This window comes from Phaseolus vulgaris, chromosome 7 (assembly GCF_000499845.2).
Source record: "Phaseolus vulgaris cultivar G19833 chromosome 7, P. vulgaris v2.0, whole genome shotgun sequence".
Taxonomy (NCBI): domain Eukaryota; kingdom Viridiplantae; phylum Streptophyta; class Magnoliopsida; order Fabales; family Fabaceae; genus Phaseolus; species Phaseolus vulgaris.
In genome coordinates this window covers 30,532,031-30,551,588 of record NC_023753.2, presented here as the reverse complement: position 1 = coordinate 30,551,588, position 19,558 = coordinate 30,532,031, and the positions used below count along the sequence as shown (strand labels likewise).

Here is a 19,558-nt window from a genome sequence, read left to right as displayed (position 1 = left end):
TTTATTCACATTTAATGTAAATAATTTAATTCGAATATGTTAGAAATACTATTTATAAAGAAAATGAAAATTTCTACGTGTTAATTAAGATAATATAATTTTTGTAAGTATTTATTTATAAAAAAAGTAATGTTTTAGGATCAATTAAAATAAAAGTAAAATTCAATAGTATTTTTTGAAACAATATAAAATTTGATTATATTGGGATAAAATTAAAATTACAATCTTTATTTGCAGCAAAAAAGAGAAATAGAAGGGGGGGGTTAAATATTTGTTTTCGTTATATATTCATGGGCCTGTGGTCAGAATTGGACCCAAACATTGTGGACTAAAAATTAATCGCGGGAAAGAGGGGCTTAGATTGGACCAGCCCAAGCGAAAAGGATAACTGAACTAGGGTTTTTAAAAAGGCAGGGTTAAACATTATTCTCCTTCCCCTCCGTTGCAGTGTCGTCGAGCTGAGAATATCAGTTGCTCCAATAGCCGGCGCTCAACAAAAATGGCGGACAAAGCAGTGACCATCCGAACCAGAAAATTCATGACAAACAGGCTCCTCTCACGAAAACAATTCGTAAGTTTTTTTTTTTTCAGTTCAATTTTACATTTTTTCATTCTGAAAACAATTTTTTCAGTGGTGACCCGATTAGGTTTCTGTTTTCATCAGAATAATGTAAATTTAATTTAATCAAATAGGTAGATGAGTTGTGCCAATGTGAAATCTTCTAGTTGTGATATGTTTTGAACATCATGATCCCAAATGGCAGAGAATCCTACGGTCTTATCAGTATATTTTTGTCATGTGATTCAGGTTGTTGACGTCCTTCACCCAGGGAGGGCCAATGTTTCCAAGGTATTGTCTTTTAAGATGCTTATTTTTTCGTAAGTAGACGAATGTTACATTTTTAAACTGTTATTTGTTTGAATTTGTGTTAACTCGCGTTTTGATTTATTTAATTTGTTGTGCTTGCGTAAAGGCTGAGTTGAAGGAGAAATTGGCAAGAATGTATGATGTGAAGGACCCTAACACTGTATTTGTGTTCAAGTTCCGAACTCACTTTGGTGGTGGCAAGTCCACTGGATTTGGTTTGATCTATGATTCAGTTGACAATGCGAAGAAGTATGAGCCAAAGTACAGGCTTATCAGGGTCAGTTAACTGAACCTTTCTGCCTTGATTTTGTGCAAATGTTATTTTATTGGTTCATCTGTTTATAAATTAAGTGGCTACCCATATCTATTATCATTATTTATACTTTAACATTCCTTATTAGTTGTTTCATTATTTGTTTGGAGGGGGTGGGGGTGGGAGTCAGTTTAATTTAGGGAATATAATTTGAAAAAAGTTTAGTCCTGAAGAATCATAAAATGCTCTTTAGCTGGGTAAGACCGCTGTAAACTGAAATGATTTTATGGTTTGTTCAGATTGTATTGTGGGTGTTAATAGTTCCTTTATAGATATATATACATTATATTCTCCAACTATAAGTGTTTTGCTGTTCTGTATTTGCAAAATCAACTGCTCGTATGCTTTTATTAGCATCCTTTAATATTTTGTAAGGAATGCTTTTGTTCTGTCTGATATTTAACATTTTATCCTTTCACTCTGTTATTTATGCCTGGTTCTTTTTGTTTGAACAAAATCTCTTCTTTTGCAGAATGGACTAGATACTAAGATAGAGAAATCAAGGAAGCAAATGAAGGAGAGAAAGAATAGAGCTAAGAAGATTCGTGGTGTAAAGAAGGTAATACAATTGTGTGTTGTTGACCACTGTTTATCTGTTGTATCATTTTTGGTTTTATAAAAGAATAACCTCTGGTGTGTTTTTGTTTGCAGACGAAGGCTTCCGAAGCTGCCAAGGCTGGAAAAAAGAAATAAGTTTTCAAACATTCTGTGTTCTGATTTTAAGGTTGTATTGCTATTGATATTTTCTAATGGTTATTTTATTTTTCGTTTAGTTTCTTAGAATGAGATATTTTCCTGTTAGTGTTGATCCTACATTAATTGATGTTCAGTTACAATGGCATGATCAATTTTGAGAATTCAGTTGAACACATTGTTTTCAAATATTTAGTTCTGTGATAATGAATTCGATGTTGGTTGACTTGGGAATTGATACAAAAGGGGTTTAATTTCTTCAATGAAATCGTTGGTTGGTGTGACAGATAGTTGTCAACCTACAGAAAAATTTGAAAAATTGAACTGGTTTCGGAGAATAACTAAATTGAACTATTGAAGATCTTTTCATGTATTGTTAATTGACATCGAATGTGCTCTGCTGCATTCGCAATGTCCATAACGTTCTATAGATAGTGTATATTTGGTGAGATGTTGTGATTATAATTGTATGGTCGACGTCTGGTTCTAGTAGACAACAGATTTTTCGATTCATTTTAGAACAATTTTGGTGCTGTGATTTAAGATAATTTTGGATTTTGTTTCAGCCTTCTACTAAACCTAAACCAATGAAATTTTGATTCAGCTTTATATACCTAGTTACTCTGAGGCCATTTAATGAAAAATCCACTACAATCAAATTAGTAAAAATAGATAAGCTACATCGTTAGAGCTATTTCTTTCTGAAAATTGGGTTTGTATGGGTTGAATGATCTGATGGAAAGTGTAGAATTTAATTTGTTCATTTTGCTATTTTGAGATAAATGTAATTTATGAACTTAATTTATTTGATGCTCAATGTCAAATTTGTACTGAAAGCGAGGTATAACTCTTGTTCTTATAATACTTAGTATAAATTAAAGGATTTAATGTTTTAACTTTCTAAGTTGAAAATAAATATTTATCTGAATATCATCGTGGATGTATTTTTTAAAATTAACATCTAGAATTATGAAGTTATTATGATTTTGGTATGTAAGGTATTTTATTAGGTATTGTCTTATACTTCGTGCTGTTGGGCACCCATAAACGTAAAGAATGGTTTCAATTTAATATTTGGTTTACCTATAATATGAATTTTCTTAATATTTTTATGTATTACCTTTATATTTCAAATATTGTTTATTAGGCGTGTTAACTTTTAAAATAAATTCAAATATGGGAAGAATAATAATCTATAATAAGTAATTTGTTGGCGTTACGCAAGTATACTACATCTCTTTACAGATTGAAAACGAAGGCCTCTCTTTGTTTTTAGTTTTTCTGTTAGTTGTATCTGACACACAAAGTGTACGCTAAGATGAAAACACAAAATGTTTGCAGTTACAAACAAAGTAATAGAGAGTAACAAAAACCGTGAATAATAGGACAAAAGGACAACCTCCCAAACTAAGAAAAATAACGAATAATACTAAATTCCTTCCTGCTTTATTCATGTCAAGTTATGCTCACATTTATTGTATGCACGAAATCTGTTGAAATAGAATAGCAAAATTGGCAATGACAACAAATAGATAATTGAAAGCAATAACAATGCTTAACTCCTACAAATAACATAGTATATTCTCCCTATCAAATTGGTTTCAAACTTTTACAATGATTTAATTTACTTTTTATTACTTTTATTATTTTATTTTGTTTTTAAGATTTCTTCTAAGAATCTTATAAAATTTCATTTAATACTTATTTAATAATGTTATTTACACTTCAATCTAAAAAACTGTTATAAACATTTCTCTAAACCAAAAGTTATTTTTAATGTAAAAAATTATATATATTTTATTCTAATTAAAATACAAATATTAAAATAATTAATAAATAAATTTAATGTTGTGTTAATATATTTTTATATTAAAAATAATTAATTAAAATAATAAATAAATAAAATAAAAGAAATTTTAATATTGTATAAAGTAATATATTTTAATATATAATTATTTTAAAATATGATATTTTTATTTATTAAGATTTAATGATACTTTTTATTTTAGTTTAAATATATTTTAAGTGTAATTTATATTTTTAAATTATTTATATCTTAAACTATTTTAAAAATATTTTTTTAAATATACAAAAAAATATTTATTTCATCAATTACTTCTATTACAAACTTTTAATACATTCTATTTTCTTTCGACATAATGTAAACAACTCCACTCCCTATCATTTTTCTTTTATTTCTTTGCTTTTCATTTTTTAATTTCCTTATAATCTAAACAAAGCATTAAACTCAGCATCCCTACACATTTAAACAACGACTAAATACTTTAGACGCTTCAAATATTTAAATACACTATTTTTAATATATTAAGTTGTCGGTGGTGGAATATATATATATATATATATATATATATATATATATATATATATATATATATATATATATATATATATATATATATATACACACACACACACACACAATAGAAACAGGTCATTGATAACTCTGCATTTACAAGGGAAAATCTTGGTCTAGTTTCTCTGCGCTTCTCTTCTTCTTCCATCACTCTCAATTTTCCTTGTCCTCTTTTTCATCAGATCCTAACACCATGATGGAGGATGCTGCTACTGCTTCTAATGGTAAAATCATTCATAATTACAACTTCTTCTAGTTCTGTTTCCCTTGCGCTTAAGGATGAAGTAAAAAATTGTCCCTCTTCATATAATGTTAGTGTGTTCATAATGTTAAATCCTTCATAATTACAGATCGTGCTTTGACTATGCAGTAAATTTGTGCCATAATGTGTGATTTTATATCACTTTATTATCTAATTGGAGTTTCTTCTAATATCTCTGTTGCTTTGCTGCAGAGGATAGAGAAAACATGTTCCTAACAATAGCAGTTGAAGAAGCATATAAAGCGGTGGAAAGTGGCGATGGTTACCCTTTCGGCGCAGTTATTGTTCGAAATGATGAAATAGTTGCGAGCTGTCATAACATGGTTTCAAGAAACACTGATCCCACTGCCCATGCTAGATTACTGCTATAAGAGAGGTTTGATTAACAATTCTTATTTTTTCGGTCTTCAATTTCATTGTTAAAGAGGCGGCACGGATCCAAACACAAAAATACGTATAATTTTTAAAATGTAAAATACGGGAGATGATCTATATATTATATAATTTTGAATTATATAAATTAAAAATAAATATTTATGTGCAAAAGTATATTTCAGATTTTTTTAGTAACAGAAAAATATTTTTCATGACTGGTTCAAAAGAATTTGTTCTTATTTTTATAATTATAATAAAAATGTATACAATAAATTTGAGTTTTTAGAAAGTTATTGTATTTATAGCTTTTAAAATTGTGTTAGAACCCTGTTAAAATTTTAAAAAATCCAACAAATATTTTTTTGAATTAAACATTTCACCGATAAGTATCCTACGAGTGTCGTACGAGTATCGACACAAATACGTGTGTCTGATACAAATATGCCATTTAAGAAGAAGTGTCCGAGTCTCATAGGACATAGTACGTAAGACATGCATCAGTGTTTCATTTCTCTATCACAGTCCAAGTATCAACTAACAGGGATTGTGGCTAGCAGAAATTACAGAAAAATTCTAAATATCATTCCAAATGCCCTTCATCCTGATATATATTAGACATTAGTCTACATGTACAAGGGCTATGATTATTTCTACATTGGAAACTATATTAGTTTTTCCATTTAGAAACTTTAGTGATAGGTATAACATAATTCTAACATATTTAAGCAAATATTCATTTTTATTTGGGATTATGAAATATCCGATCGCTCAAGATTTATTAGGAAAAAAATAAAAATTGACTACTCTTATAAAAGACGTCACCATTTCTCTTAATTAGAACATTTAGTATTCAAGTGGGACATGTAAAATTAGTCACTTAACACTTAAGTTGCGAAGATAGTAGAGCACAATCAATGAAGAGCACAATCATTATTAATCATTATTAAGGATGGAGGAATTTTTAGAACAAGATATTTTCAAAATAGATCGATCTATATCAAATTAGAAAGGTGATTGGAAAAGCAACATATCACTTGGAGACATTGACATTGGATGAGAAACTCATTTTCAAGGAAGTAGAATGCAACAATTAAATTGTTGTTTTATTTAACTTTTAAGTTATTGTTTTATCTAGCGTTTTTAAATGACATTTTTTTAACAAGACAATAAATTTTATGGAATCTTTTGCATAACTATAATAATGAAAAAATCGAGGAAATGACGAATGACAGCTCCAAAGATCTTTTATCTTAGGAATTATCATATTCTCAACACACGAGAAAATGACGAACAATCAATCTTGGATCTTTATACTAGACATTAAATCTCAAACACATGAGGAAATGACGAACAACCGCTATAGGGATCTTTATCCTAGAGATTAAATCCCTAACATATGAGGAAATGCATGAACAATCCCTCCAAAGATTTTTATGCTAATGATTAAATCCCCAAGGAAAGGATGGACAATCATTGCAGGATTCTTTATCCAACACACGAGGAAATGATGAATTCTCGCTTTTGTGATCTTTATCACAATATCATCAAATCCCCTACATACAGAAAAAGGTGACAAAATCATAAATACATTCTCTTTCAGTGCCAAAGTTTATAATTTGTAAAGTTAAAAGCAAATTATGAAGGCCGCATTCTGATCTCCTAAACATAGAAAGAGAACGGATAAAATTTTATAATCTACAAGTGAAAAGTGGATGAAATAAGTCACATTCCAATCCCCTGCATACCACAAAAGGTAACAATATTTTAAATATATTATTTTATTCAGTATATATGAAATTATTTATAATCTCTAAGTCAAAAGAGAATATGTAGGATTTCGACTCATGTTAAGTAAGTCTTCATTTATATTTGGGAGACTGTGTAGTGATAGATTACATTTCGACACAAGTCTTAGCCTAAACTTAAAGGTTGTGTAATGATAAGAATACTCATAACCTAAGCGATCACTTAAAGTCACCATATCTCTTGGTTAAAACATAGATATAAAGTTTGCTTGCCAGAAAAAAGTAGAAGGGAGGGAGAGATCGGTTGAGTTTAAATGCTTAGTTAACAAAAACTAACATTTTGCCATTAAACAAAAAATTCTGCTTACTTTCTTGGATTATGATATCATGTGTAGGCTTGTCGAAAGCTGAATCAAGTTCAACTTGCTGACTGTGAAATTTACTTGTGAGCCTTGTCCAATGTGCCTTGGGGCAATTCTTTTTTCCAAAATTAAGGTGACCTCGCCACACTACTCAAATTTTCCCCTCACCACATGTTTCTCTAGTTGTATTAAATTGGTGACAATTCTCATTCATCTCACATTGGTACAGAGAGTGGTTTATGGAGCTAAAGCAGAAGTTGGTGTGGCTAGTGGATTTGGTAATAACATTGCTGATGCAGTGAAGGACACTGGCTCTTTTTACGAGAAGGTCAACTTGGAGATCAAAAAGGCTGAAGGTAGTGTTGCTGTAATTGCAGAACAAGTATTTGAGAAGACCAAAGACAAGTTTGTTGTGCCCTGAGTTGCTTAATCATCTCATTTGGTGTTACAGTTGTTCAAGAAAACTTCAGTTACAATATTCAAGTTCAAGTTACAAGGGTGAGTTAAAGGTCAAGAAAACTTCAATTTCTTACTATAAAGTTCCATCCAAACTTGCTGCTTAGGTTTTAGCGTGTTTAGAAAAATATGAGTACTGTATTTTGTAACTTTTTACAATTTTCTTTTACCCATGCATTTTAAAATAAATTATATATTAAATAGTATTTTATATTTCAATTAAGAATTTATATAAAAACAATAATTAATTAAAATAAAAGCGAATAACTATTTATGCTTTTAGTTATAATTTTATTATTCAATTATTAATATTATAATTTTAACTATTTGAATATTTAAAAAAATAACTACAAAAGTTACGTAAACTTTATATATACGAGGAGAAACATGAGATTGTCGCGTTTGTATTGTATGTCATTAAAAATTGATATAACTTATTATAATGAAAAGTAATAACCTAAATATAAAGAAAAGTATAATCAAAATATAAAAAATAATTTATTTTTTATTAATTGTTATAAGTATATAATAATAAATTTTCAAATTTTCATTAGTTAATTGTAAATTATGAAAACTAAAAAATTGGTTAACTAATATAAGAATTGGAAGAATAAAAAGGTAAAAACTAATCTCATTATTCTTACTAACATAAATAATTATTCGTATTTTTATTTTTATATTTAGATATATTTATGTTTAATATTAAAATTTGAATAATTATTTTGTAAAATATCTCTTATTTTTAGTTTTTTTCTTTTTGTGTTTTCTTCTCTATATTTTTTTTACTCCTCTTAGAAAAAAAAACAAAAAAAAACATCTAAATAAACTTAAATTTCTTTTCAAATGATTGTAAATCGTGGTTAAATTTATAGTTGTAGTTTCTTATGAAAAAATAGAAAAAAAATAAAAATAAGAATAGAGAAAAAAAATACTTTTTTTCTTAGGTGATAGAATTATAAAAATATAAATAAATACTAATAAATAAATGAAAGAAATATTTAAGATAATAATAAAATGACAAAAAATATTTTATTATATATTTCTAAAATAATAAAATAAGGAAGAAATGAAAAAATAAATACGTATATTACGAGGAAAATATTCTTTATATATAAATGTAGATTATTATTATTATATATAAAAAATTATAAAAAAAATATATAATTGATGGTCACGGATACGAGACAAAAAGTTATTTATATCTTAGTCTCTGTTTAAAAATATGAAACGATACAAATATTGTATCAATACTTTCTCAAAACAAATTCCATCTAATTAATGAAGGGTTTCTTTACAGAGATTTTTAATAAAAAAATATAAAAAAATATTTTAATTTTTTTATAAGTTAAAATTAATTCATATATAGATTCAAAAAAATAGAAAAAATCTTTAAACTTTTTATAAATTAATTTATGCATAATTTTCTTAATAGTATTTATGAAAAAAATTGGACCAAATATTAGCTCTGACTAATTCTGGTTGGTTTTGTTGGATGTGCTTAAAATTTTTGAAGAAGTGAAAACAAAGATATCAGTACTTTTTCTTTTGTTTGTATTCCTTCTTTATGCAAACTTGTTGCTTAGTTTTCCTAATATTTTGCTTTCACTGTTTTTTCTCCTTGTTTTTTACTTTCTATCGTTTGCGAAGACTCAATGCTATCTATTCAATAATAGTTGACTTTACACGGAGAACAAAATATTGTCCATTTTTATTATATAATAATAAAAGAAAAAAAAAAAACTGAGATATGAATATCAATCTAGCAGTGAAATTTAAGACGTTCCATCTACTATGTTTTTCATTTCCATCTATATTTTTTTTAAAATTTTAATTACAAATGTATCATCTTATTTATTTATTTTTAAATATTTTTAGAAAAAGTGGTAAAAGTAACTTCTTTTATTTAGTTTGTCCGTTTCTTATATGAATATTAAAAAAAAGTTTAATTATTTTTTTAAATCTCGATAAATTTAATTATTTTTAATTAAATTTTTATTTAAAAAATTTCTATTGAATTTTCCAAAAAAGTTATATTTCAATGGCGTTATTGTTGTTAATCTTACTGTTAAATGGGTGACGTGATCTTTATCTTACTTTGCTTAGTTGTCTTTGCATGTTATTTTGTGTTAATATAAAAGGACATAATTTTGTTGTTAACACATCATATTATTTTTAATGTTGGATGAGAATAAACTAAAACAAACAAGAAAGAAAAAAAGACCTAAATACTATTTTGGGAGTATGTGAAACAAACGTGAGATTGAATAAGAGAACAAAACAAGTGAAGTTGAAGTTGTGCATGAAAGATATCTAATAACAAGACTTATTGGTGGGACATCCAATAACATGTGATTCTTATTGTTTTGATCAAAACAACAATGAACAACTTGTTTAGACGAGATTGAAAAGGAAGTGAAACACAAACATATGTTGAATGAAGATAAACGAATACGAAATACAAATACGATGTTGATAGATAACGGAACAAGGATGAGATTGAGATTGCATATGAAGGTTGTGGAGGATAAAAACTTACAACCAATATGTTTAGTGACCATAATCTTTATTCCATCATAATCGTTTCATATTCTCCTAACATCATATTTGATTTTCTTTTTTTTTTCTTTTCGCTTATCTCCAATAATAAAAGTCATTTGTTAGGTTAACTAAGAGAATGCATCCTTTAATATTAACACAAAATATCAAGTGAAGACAACTAAGTAAGGTGATGGATCAAGATCACAATCAAATCACCCAATTAAAAAAAAATTAAACCATAATAACTCAATTGAAAAATATAAAAATTTTCAACATTAAAGAAATTATTTTTTTTAACAAAAATTTAACTAAAAAATCCAAATTTATTGCGCACTTAAAACTTAATTAAGTATTTTTTTTTCTAGAGAAACAAAATAATTGTAAGAAAAACTAAATTTATATGAAAAGGAAATGAAAAAAAAAAAACCAAAGAAAGAAACTAGGAAAAGTAGACAAAAAGGGGTTGGAGGTGAGCAATAATGGATCCATCTAGTGAAGCAAAATTTGATTGCGTGTAAGGTTTTTGTTCGGTGAGATGGGATGATAAAACTAACTGTTTAGTCTTTTCCTTTCTCTCTCTTGTCCTTTCTTCTTCACTTCTTCTCTTCCTCTTTTCTATATTCCCTCCTTTTCCTCAGATCCCAATACCATCATGGACGACGCTACTTCTGCTGCTACTGCCAATGGTAAGATTATTCATGGTTATGGCCTTTTGCTTCTACTTCTGTTTCCCTTATTATGCTTAATAATTAAACATACACCCAACACATCCTCCTTTCAGTGGGGATAAAGTAAAACCAGATTGGGTCTTTACATTAATCCGGGAAGCTGCTCTCTATAATCTAAAACCCAGGAAGGAACATGACTTAACCAATTTCAAACACAATCCAATTTTTCTAATCCAAATTGCAAACATGTTCAATTCAGTTAATAGGAGAGATGGGGTGCATGTATAAGCTGAAATATTCTTCAAAAAAAATTGACCCCTAGTGGGGTTGTTAATTTGTAATTTTTGAAGTATACTCAGATTTAGCTACTCAGGGGGAGTCACGGGCTTGTCACTTGTATGTAATGCTCTTTGTTGATTTTGCTTCTATAGCTGGAAGGATCTGACTGTTTGATACTGTTTTTTTTTATATTTAGTGTTGGAAGTCAAAGATGAAACTATTTCTGTTGCTTCGGCATTTCCTGGTCATCAAGAAGGTATGATCTTATCTGTTTCAGATGCTACTCCCCAGCTCCCTTCTGCGTTTTTTTTTCAAATATTATTTTCTCTTGGTATACCAGCTGTACAGGATAGAGACCACAAGTTCCTAACAAAGGCAGTTGAAGAAGCATATAAGGGGGTTGAATGTGGCGATGGAGGCCCTTTTGGTGCTGTTGTTGTTCGAAAGGATGAAATAGTTGTAAGCTGTCATAACATGGTTTTAAGAAACACTGATCCAACTGCCCATGCTGAGGTTACAGCTATAAGAGAGGTTTCTTATTCTTTCCATTTAAAACTTTCTAATTGATTTTTGAAACCTGAGGTCTATATCATGAATCAACAGTGGTGGATGAAACAAAGATCTAGGAATTGTAACTTTGTTATTCTACCATTTGGCTTCCAGTATGAGGACGGATTAAGTGAGGAGTTGATTGTACTATTCCTGAAGTTATTTAGTCAGATTGACTTTTTTCCTTGTCCATTCCTACGTTTATTAAGTGCGGCAAAAAACTGTTTAAACAGGCATCGTGTTATCTGGATCTGTATAACATGTGCTTGTTAAACAGATAAAGTTATGAGTGTTTTCCTTTTCTTTCCCAATAATAGTATCATAACAAATAACTTGTAGTTTGAGCATTCTTTAATCTTATATTGCAATATCTATCATTGGCTCTAGCTGTCTCAGACATACTTGGATCTCAAACTCTGGGAGTTTTAAAAATACACCATTTGATACCTTGAAGAGATTGTGTGTGAGTTCAAGTTGCTGAGAGTTTACATTGTTTGCTGTAACATTAAAAGCATGTCATTTGACTCCCTTCATCATGGTATATAAGAGGGTTCTGATTATTTTTATATCCAGTACAACTTTTAACTCCTTGATCAAGGGTCTGCATGGAAACATTTTTTTATGAACTCTTATGAGAGAGAAAAATGTGAAAGAAAATTATATCAACTTCTCCATAAGTGAAAAATAGTTTATGCATGTACTAATTTATAGGTTATTTTCTGTTAGCTTCTCCAAAATCTGATTTTTAACTTATACACAAGTAAATTTAGGTTGTAGTAAATTAATTCCATTTTTTGTCTCCTAAAAGTGTTCATTAAGAAGTTTCCTCCAAACAAACTCCGTATCTCACTTATCTACTTACTTTCTTAATATACATCATTTAGGACCTCGTGTTATAACTGGATATCATCTGTAGGCTTGTCAAAAGCTGAATCAAATTGAACTTGCTGACTGCGAAATCTATGCTTCTTGTGAGCCTTGTCCAATGTGCTTTGGTGCAATTCATCTTTCAAGAATCAAGGTGAGCCAGCTACATCATTAATATTTTCCTCTCACCACATGTTTCCGTAGTTTTTATTAAAATGATTGCATTGTTCATTCTGTTTGCATCGGACAGAGATTGGTTTACGGAGCTAAAGCAGAAGCTGCAATAGCAATTGGATTCGATGATTTCATTGCCGATGCGCTGAGGGGCACGGGTTTTTATCAGAAGGCCCAGTTAGAGATAAAAAAGGCTGATGGTAGCGGTGCTGTTATTGCAGAACAAGTATTTGAGAAGACAAAAGAGAAGTTTACTCTGTACTGATTTGCTTTTGTCTTCTAATTAAAAGTGAACACAAGATACAATTGTTCAGGAAAATTCAATTTCTTACTATAACTACATTCATAAATTCAAGAAATACAAAGTTTACATAACTTTATGAAGGCATTCATTAGTTCATACTGTTTGCTTAAAGGCATTGCAGATGGCCATTGATATGTTAAATTTCTGAATGATCTGTTTGCTTAAGGCACTGCAATTGACTCTATATATGTTAACTTTATGAATGACATGTTCGATTGTTGGAGAGTTGCGTAGGAGGAGGGCGACGAGGTAATTGGGCTTATAATGCACTGAATATACAAATGACAGCCCTATCATGCACAAGAATCTAAGCTTGTCATCCACATATTTCACAGATACATATAATTAAATTTCTTGTTTACCACAAAAACATTACAGAATTGCTAGAGCTATTACTATTCATTGAAGTTGTTGGTGTTGGATAAAGCACAAACTGTTTCTGCACATCTGGGAGAAGTTTTAGTTTATACGTCATCTTCATCTAGATCGCAATTCCTCCAATCTAGCCTTGATCTGATCCTGCAACAACTCCAACCGCTTCAAATACATCTCCAGTTCCAAAATCCCTCGTTTTGTCCATTGCGCATGGTCCACATCTTCAGGACATAGCGGCAATGGGATTGGCACCAACTCAGGAGGTGGCTGTTGGTGTGCTTCATCCAACACTTCCTTCAGCAACGGGGAGAAACAGGACCTCATGGTCTCCTCAATGAAGCCCTGTATGTTACCACCATTGTTCTGCTCATAATCTCTGTTCTCATCTTCTGCATCATGTAGCCGCAACCGCTTTGGCACTCTCTCGTCTATTTCATCACTGTTATCAAGTTGATCAATCTTCACCTTAACGTTGCCACCAAGGTAACGGCTTTCAGGAGTGCGTCCTGACGCACCATCAAAAGAATCTTGGTCTAACAGGTTATCGGTGTCATTGCCCCAGATCTTGTGTGAAATTTCAAAAATGGCCTGTTCCTGGAGGTTCCCTTTAGGAACCTCCTTGTCCTTGCCTTTGTCCAAAGCCAATTTGTGTTTCCTCTTTAGTCTACGCAGCTTCTCAACAAGCTGATTCCTGTTGAAATCGACGTTCAGTTTGGGCCTCACGTGATCATACAACGAGGCTACGTCGTTGTGGAGGGTGGTGGTTGCCCTCCCATGCTGCTTCATGTAATCAAGGTATCCCTTCAGCAGTTCCATCTCGTCCTGTTTCGTCCACAGCCTCTGATATTGTCTCACAACGCCCGAATACTTGTTGGAGCACTGCCCTTTGGAGCGTGTTACAAATGTGGTGGCAGTGGTGGTGGTGCCGGGGACCATGCTTCTTTCATCGTCGGCCGGGAAGGCCACCGTCACGGCCGGGGAGGCAGTGGGAACGGCGAGAGCAAGGGGAATGGTGTCATCCACATCGCATGAGCTAAGATATTGGTCGTTTTCGTGATCTTGTATATTGAAGTTTTGGTGATTTTCATGATGAGTGTTGATGTCAAGGTTTTGTTCTTCTTCGGAAGAGGAGGAGGAAGAGGAGGGGGACAAGAACCAAGAAACCAAAGGGGAAAGCATTTTTGAGGAGACACCACACTTCATTTTTCCGCATATTAGAGTATGAAGGTAGCCGTTGGTTGGTTCATGGCACCTGTGCATTTACTATCAATAGAATGCATATGTCTATAACCTCCACTCTAATAAGAGGACAAATATCTTCCTGTATATTCTCCTCCGTATAATCCGAATTCAGCTTAAAAAATAATACATTATCACATTTTCATGCTTCTTTTTTTTAAGCAAAAACAACTTGCTTGTTAACTAAAGCAGTCAAATATGTTATTTATTTCCTTTTCTAACAAAAATTCAATAAAACTTGTGTTATATGACCAATAGCGAAGAAAACTACACTTGGGGTAAGTTATATGACATTTTTCCACATTGTTTTTGCAAAATATGGTGAGAAGTGGAAAATGGAAAATGGAAAAGGGTATGCACAAAACTAACATGGGAGATTACTTCTCACGAGGCAAGTATTATTGTTGAAAAGATTGTAAGTTTATCTACATATTAAACTCAAAAATTATTTCAATAACTATATTCACACATGAGGTTTCCTTGTTCTTTTATCGTCATGGTTTCAATTGTGTTATAGCATTCTTTAGAGGAATAATACACATAAGGACTATTTGTTTCTTTTGGTCATAATTATATATTGGTAACTACCATAGAATAACCTCAAAGATACATTAAAATATGGTTCCCAGAATCAAGTAGAGATGCTTACCTTAATGCTTATTTATTTTAATAAGTCAATCACAATAATTATATATGTTTATATATTTTTTATTTAATTATTATCATGACCAAGTGTAAATTATATAAACATCAAGAAAAAAATAGTTAAAATGTACTTACATGGTTTAGAGCTATAATTAAGGTATCTTTAGCAATTATTTTCATTATTTTAGAATTTAAAGTTAATTATTTAAGGAGAAAGAGACTCCTAGTATGTGTGGTTTCTTGAAGCTCCAATCCATATAAAAAACAAAGAAATGAACATGAATAAACTTAAAAGATACAATAAAAAATAGTTTATAGAATCAAGGAAAAATGTTTAGATTGATACTTATTTGTTTTAATAAGTCAATTATAAGAAATAGGTTTTTATATTGTTATTGTATTCAACTACTATTGAAAAAGTTGTAAATTATACAAACATTATAAACAACTTCTAGTTTTTTGGTTCTAAGGACAATATCTTTTTTATTTATTTTGCCATCATAAACATAATAATGCATAAAACAATATAGTAAATGAGTGTGTATTTGTCATTTTTTAACTATATTTTCTAATTATTGACTTTCATTTACATTAATATTTTTCTATCTTTAATTAGTTTTTTCAAGGCATGTGATACATTGGATGGAAAATATGTAACTGAAAGTTACAACCCATAATGAATGAATACTCGACTTTAGTGTAATAAAAACCTGGTAATTATGAATATGACTAATATGTCATATATTGGAATTACTAACTTGTAAGCAACAATAGAAATTCTTAAAATTATGTAAGATAATTTTTATTATTACTTTAAGAGTTTATATGCATTATATTATATTAGAGTATATTCATAATTCATTTTATGTTGTAAGTATTTAGAACAAAAATTATTGTCTGTGAGGACAATAAAAAGAAGTATTAGAAATGTAATATTTTTAGAAAATTTTATCTTAGAATGGTATTACACTATTTAAAATGTTTCAAGCATATACAGTTTAAGTATTTATTTATATTTTACTTTACAAAAGTTTTTATATTACAAGTTGAAATGACTCAAAAAATAGATAACACATTATAAACAAATTATTTTCTATGTTGGTTATAACGATAATTAATGTAAAAAATTGACATTAAATTTGAGAAATAGGTACAACATATTTGATAATTAGCTATGTTAATAATTAATGTTGAATATACAAATGTTATATATATATATATATAATATAGAAAGTGTGTACTTTGAATATACGTTCATAATAATATTGAAACATTTAATATTTAACAGATTTTTTATATTAATTAAATTTAGAATCTCTATAAGAGCACATGTAGAATAATATTACTTATATTCTCATTTTTAGCAACTTTTTTTTTATTTGTTTCTCCTTTTATCCCACATAGCACATGTTGGAAAATGGTTTTGATTAGAAAAAAAAAATGATTACGTGAACGTAACATGTGAATGGGTTGTGAATAAGTGTAAAAGCAAGAGTTTGAATTTGGGGAAAGATTGAAGGTTTGAAGATTGAAGTTTTATCTAGGCGCCAGCTGGATTTAGATAGAGATAGAGATAGAGAAGCAACAATTTTAAAATCATGGAATTCGTAGGCTTCTTCTTCTATCCATCTTCACTTCACGTCACACTCAACTTCAAGGAACCATTTCTTTTCTAACCCAAATCCCCCAACAATTACTATTTAACCTTTTAGGATGCTTTTTTTTTTTCTCTATAATAATTAAATCTTTTTAAATATATAATAAGTTTTTATATTACAATATAATGTTATCGGTTACAACAATATATTTCCAAAATATTTAAATTCAGTTTCGATATATGAATAAAATATTTTAAACTAAAAGAAATATATAGTTAGGAAAAATTAAATAGTACAAAGATAAAATAGAAAATAATATTTCTAGTTCAAAATATCAATTTTACTCTATATTTTATGGGTCACCATTCAATCAAATTATATAAAAAAAAGATTTATATTATAAATATAATGTATCCCATATATAATCATATTACCTCAAACAATTATTGTTAGAAACACGAAACTTTATTCTTAAGTGGGGAGAACAAATATTTTAGGAAAAATTACAAGAATAAAGATAACAAAAATATTTAGAAGATAAAAAATAGTTTTTTATTGTAAGAAATTCATCGTTGGATCATTAAGGTAAGTAATATAAAAGAACGATTCTAACGTATATAACAATGAATAATAATTCCATAAAATTAATAATTAAATGTTAAAAAATAGTAGAATTTGAGTGAAGAATTGGATAAAAAGTTGAGAAAAAATAGTATTAAATTAAGCAATGAAGAAAAAAATGTGGGGCAAGTTGGTTGGTACATTACCTAATAAACCAGCTCCGAGATTCTGATTGTAATTGTTATTGGCAGCGAGTGAGTGAAAAAACAGTGACAGCCTCTAAAGGAAACAACCAAATCCCGTGAAAGCAAGCAAGAACGAAACTCAACTCCAATGCCCATGGCATCCGATCTAAACGACGCCGTTTTCCCCGAAGAAGATCTTGATGATGACGATGAAACTCAAGAGGACGAAGAGGAGGATGACGAAGACGACGACGTTTTAGATGATGACGAACCCCCTCACTCCGTCCTCGCCGCCGTAAGCCTCGCCGCCCCCTGTTCCACCGTCTCCCAAACACTCGGCACCGCATCAACTGCGATCGTTGTCGCCGATTCCTCCCCGAAGAGGCCGCGCACGGAGCAAATCGAGGAGAAAAAAGCGCTGGACGATTCGCGGAGATTGTTCCAGCGTCTGTGGACGGACGAGGACGAAATTGGGCTCTTGCAGGGGTTTCTGGACTACACGGCGCAGCGAGGATCCTCTCACCACAACGACACCGCTTTGTTCTACGACCAGATCAAGTCGAAGCTTCAACTCGGATTCAACAAGAACCAGCTCGTCGAGAAGCTCCGGAGGCTGAAGAAGAAGTACCGCAACGTCGTCACCAAAATCAGCGACGGCAAGGAAGTCTCCTTCAAGAGCCCTCACGACAAAGCCACCTTCGAAATCTCGCGGAGGATCTGGAGCAACACCGCTCCAATCACCGGTCCCGTCGAAGACGACGACGAAATCAACCCTAACCCTAATTCTAATCCAAATCCCAACCCTATTTTCGGCCAATCGGCGAAGACGCCGCTGTCGCGGAAGCGGTCGCGGCCTCGATCGGAGAAGCGCGAGTTCAACGACGGTTCAGCGTTGAACAAGGATACTAATTGTATTGGCAACAGTAACAATAATAGTAATAAAGATAATGAAAATTGTAACCATAGGCATAACTTACAGGGTGTGATTGAAGAGACAGTGAGGAGTTGCGTGTCGCCGGTGTTGAAGGAGTTGGTGATTGGTGGCATGGGATTGGGAAGTGGTTTTGGTTTTGGGGGAAGAGGTTTTGGAGTTGGAGGAGGGTTTTCAATGAATCCCTTGCAAATGCCAATGACATTGAGTCCATTGAATTTGGGCATTGGGGAAATGGGGATGGATGAGAAGTGGAGGAAGCAACAGATTTTGGAGCTGGAAGTATATTCGAAGCGTTTGGAATTGGTGCAGAATGAGATCAAGGTTGCTCTGGAGGAGTTGCGATCAACTGGTGGAGGATGACTCAAAATAAATCAAAGCTTTTAGGTGTTTACTTGGTGAGGATAAGGGTTTCCACGCTAATTGTTGATCCACCCATCGTTTATAGGCTAGTTACACAGCTAGTAATTTATTTTTTCTTTTTTTAATAGTTTAGATTTTTATTACTGCATACACCAGTTGTTTAATAAAGTGTTCTTGTTTTTCTTCTGTCTTCTGTAAAATTTTCTTTTACGCTTATTAATAATTTACATGTACAGATAGAGTGAGGGAATTGGCGGAAGACGAGCTTCCTTGTACTTTGATCTGCTGTGAAATTGCGAGTCATTTTTTTCATGAATGAGTTACTATTTGATTCTGGGAAAGTTGCTCTACATTCTGCCTTTCGATTATTTGGATTCTTTGGTATTTGGAAAGAGGCTGCTGGGTTGAAAGACATTATTTATTGAAATTAATTCAATTATCGGATATCTCTCTTGGTTTCTGCGTCTGGTGCCATCGTAGAGGCACGCCACCAAAAACTCAAACAGAAAATCTATATTCGGTGAGAACTGTGCCTGTGTGTGAGAGAGAACCATTAATTTAGTTCTTGAATTGTTCCTATCTTATTTAAGAGTAATCCCTTAAGTATTAAAAAACGTTAAATAATCCTTAAAAAATATTGCATAACCTTTTAAATTTCTCCTTAAACGTTAAGTATAATATAAAACATTCAATATTGAAAGATTAGTTATACAGTTTTATTCAAAGGCTACTTGGAAATGAGAATTTTGGAAGACCATATAGTAAGACTCGAATTCATGGATCTATTCACTTTTACCTCTATTTGTTAACTAAAACTTCATTATTTGATTTTTA

At 30.8% G+C, this 19,558-nt stretch overlaps 4 protein-coding genes and 1 pseudogene across 4 annotated transcripts; 4 read left to right on the top strand and 1 right to left on the bottom strand.

Moving 5' to 3' along the window:
- Nucleotides 1-313: 313 nt before the first annotated feature.
- Nucleotides 314-2,100, top strand: LOC137829900 (small ribosomal subunit protein eS24z-like). The gene is made up of 5 exons (XM_068636922.1): nucleotides 314-571; nucleotides 809-850; nucleotides 975-1,145; nucleotides 1,654-1,740; nucleotides 1,833-2,100. The coding sequence occupies exons 1-5, from the start codon at nucleotides 500-502 to the stop codon at nucleotides 1,872-1,874; spliced, it is 414 nt and encodes a 137-aa protein (XP_068493023.1). The 5' UTR covers nucleotides 314-499; the 3' UTR covers nucleotides 1,875-2,100.
- A 2,211-nt stretch (nucleotides 2,101-4,311) lies between these two features.
- LOC137829899 (guanosine deaminase-like) lies at nucleotides 4,312-7,654 on the top strand (annotated as a pseudogene).
- Nucleotides 7,655-10,464: 2,810 nt separating this feature from the next.
- LOC137829898 (guanosine deaminase-like) lies at nucleotides 10,465-12,911 on the top strand. Its single transcript, XM_068636921.1, has 5 exons — nucleotides 10,465-10,672; nucleotides 11,130-11,189; nucleotides 11,274-11,464; nucleotides 12,399-12,503; nucleotides 12,600-12,911. The coding sequence occupies exons 1-5, from the start codon at nucleotides 10,639-10,641 to the stop codon at nucleotides 12,786-12,788; spliced, it is 579 nt and encodes a 192-aa protein (XP_068493022.1). The 5' UTR covers nucleotides 10,465-10,638; the 3' UTR covers nucleotides 12,789-12,911.
- LOC137829897 (probable transcription factor At5g28040) lies at nucleotides 12,763-14,462 on the bottom strand. The gene has a single exon (XM_068636920.1). The coding sequence runs from the start codon at nucleotides 14,460-14,462 to the stop codon at nucleotides 13,305-13,307; it is 1,158 nt and encodes a 385-aa protein (XP_068493021.1). The 3' UTR covers nucleotides 12,763-13,304.
- Nucleotides 14,463-17,388: 2,926 nt separating this feature from the next.
- LOC137829896 (probable transcription factor At3g04930) lies at nucleotides 17,389-18,910 on the top strand. Its single transcript, XM_068636919.1, has one exon. It carries the CDS (start codon nucleotides 17,579-17,581, stop codon nucleotides 18,722-18,724), a length of 1,146 nt encoding a protein of 381 aa, XP_068493020.1. The 5' UTR covers nucleotides 17,389-17,578; the 3' UTR covers nucleotides 18,725-18,910.
- The last annotated feature ends 648 nt before the right edge of the window (nucleotides 18,911-19,558 follow it).

Coding starts and splice junctions, on each gene's coding strand:
- LOC137829900 (XM_068636922.1), top strand. CDS start 500: ATGGCGGACAAAGCAGTGACCATCCGAACCAGAAAATTCATGACAAAC. Junction 851..974: donor GGAGGGCCAATGTTTCCAAG/GTATTGTCTTTT, acceptor GCTTGCGTAAAG/GCTGAGTTGAAGGAGAAATT. Junction 1,741..1,832: donor AGATTCGTGGTGTAAAGAAG/GTAATACAATTG, acceptor TTTTGTTTGCAG/ACGAAGGCTTCCGAAGCTGC.
- LOC137829898 (XM_068636921.1), top strand. CDS start 10,639: ATGGACGACGCTACTTCTGCTGCTACTGCCAATG. Junction 10,673..11,129: donor TTCTGCTGCTACTGCCAATG/GTAAGATTATTC, acceptor TTTTATATTTAG/TGTTGGAAGTCAAAGATGAA. Junction 11,465..12,398: donor AGGTTACAGCTATAAGAGAG/GTTTCTTATTCT, acceptor TATCATCTGTAG/GCTTGTCAAAAGCTGAATCA.
- LOC137829897 (XM_068636920.1), bottom strand. CDS start 14,462: ATGCACAGGTGCCATGAACCAACCAACGGCTACCTTCATACTCTAATA.
- LOC137829896 (XM_068636919.1), top strand. CDS start 17,579: ATGCCCATGGCATCCGATCTAAACGACGCCGTTTTCCCCGAAGAAGAT.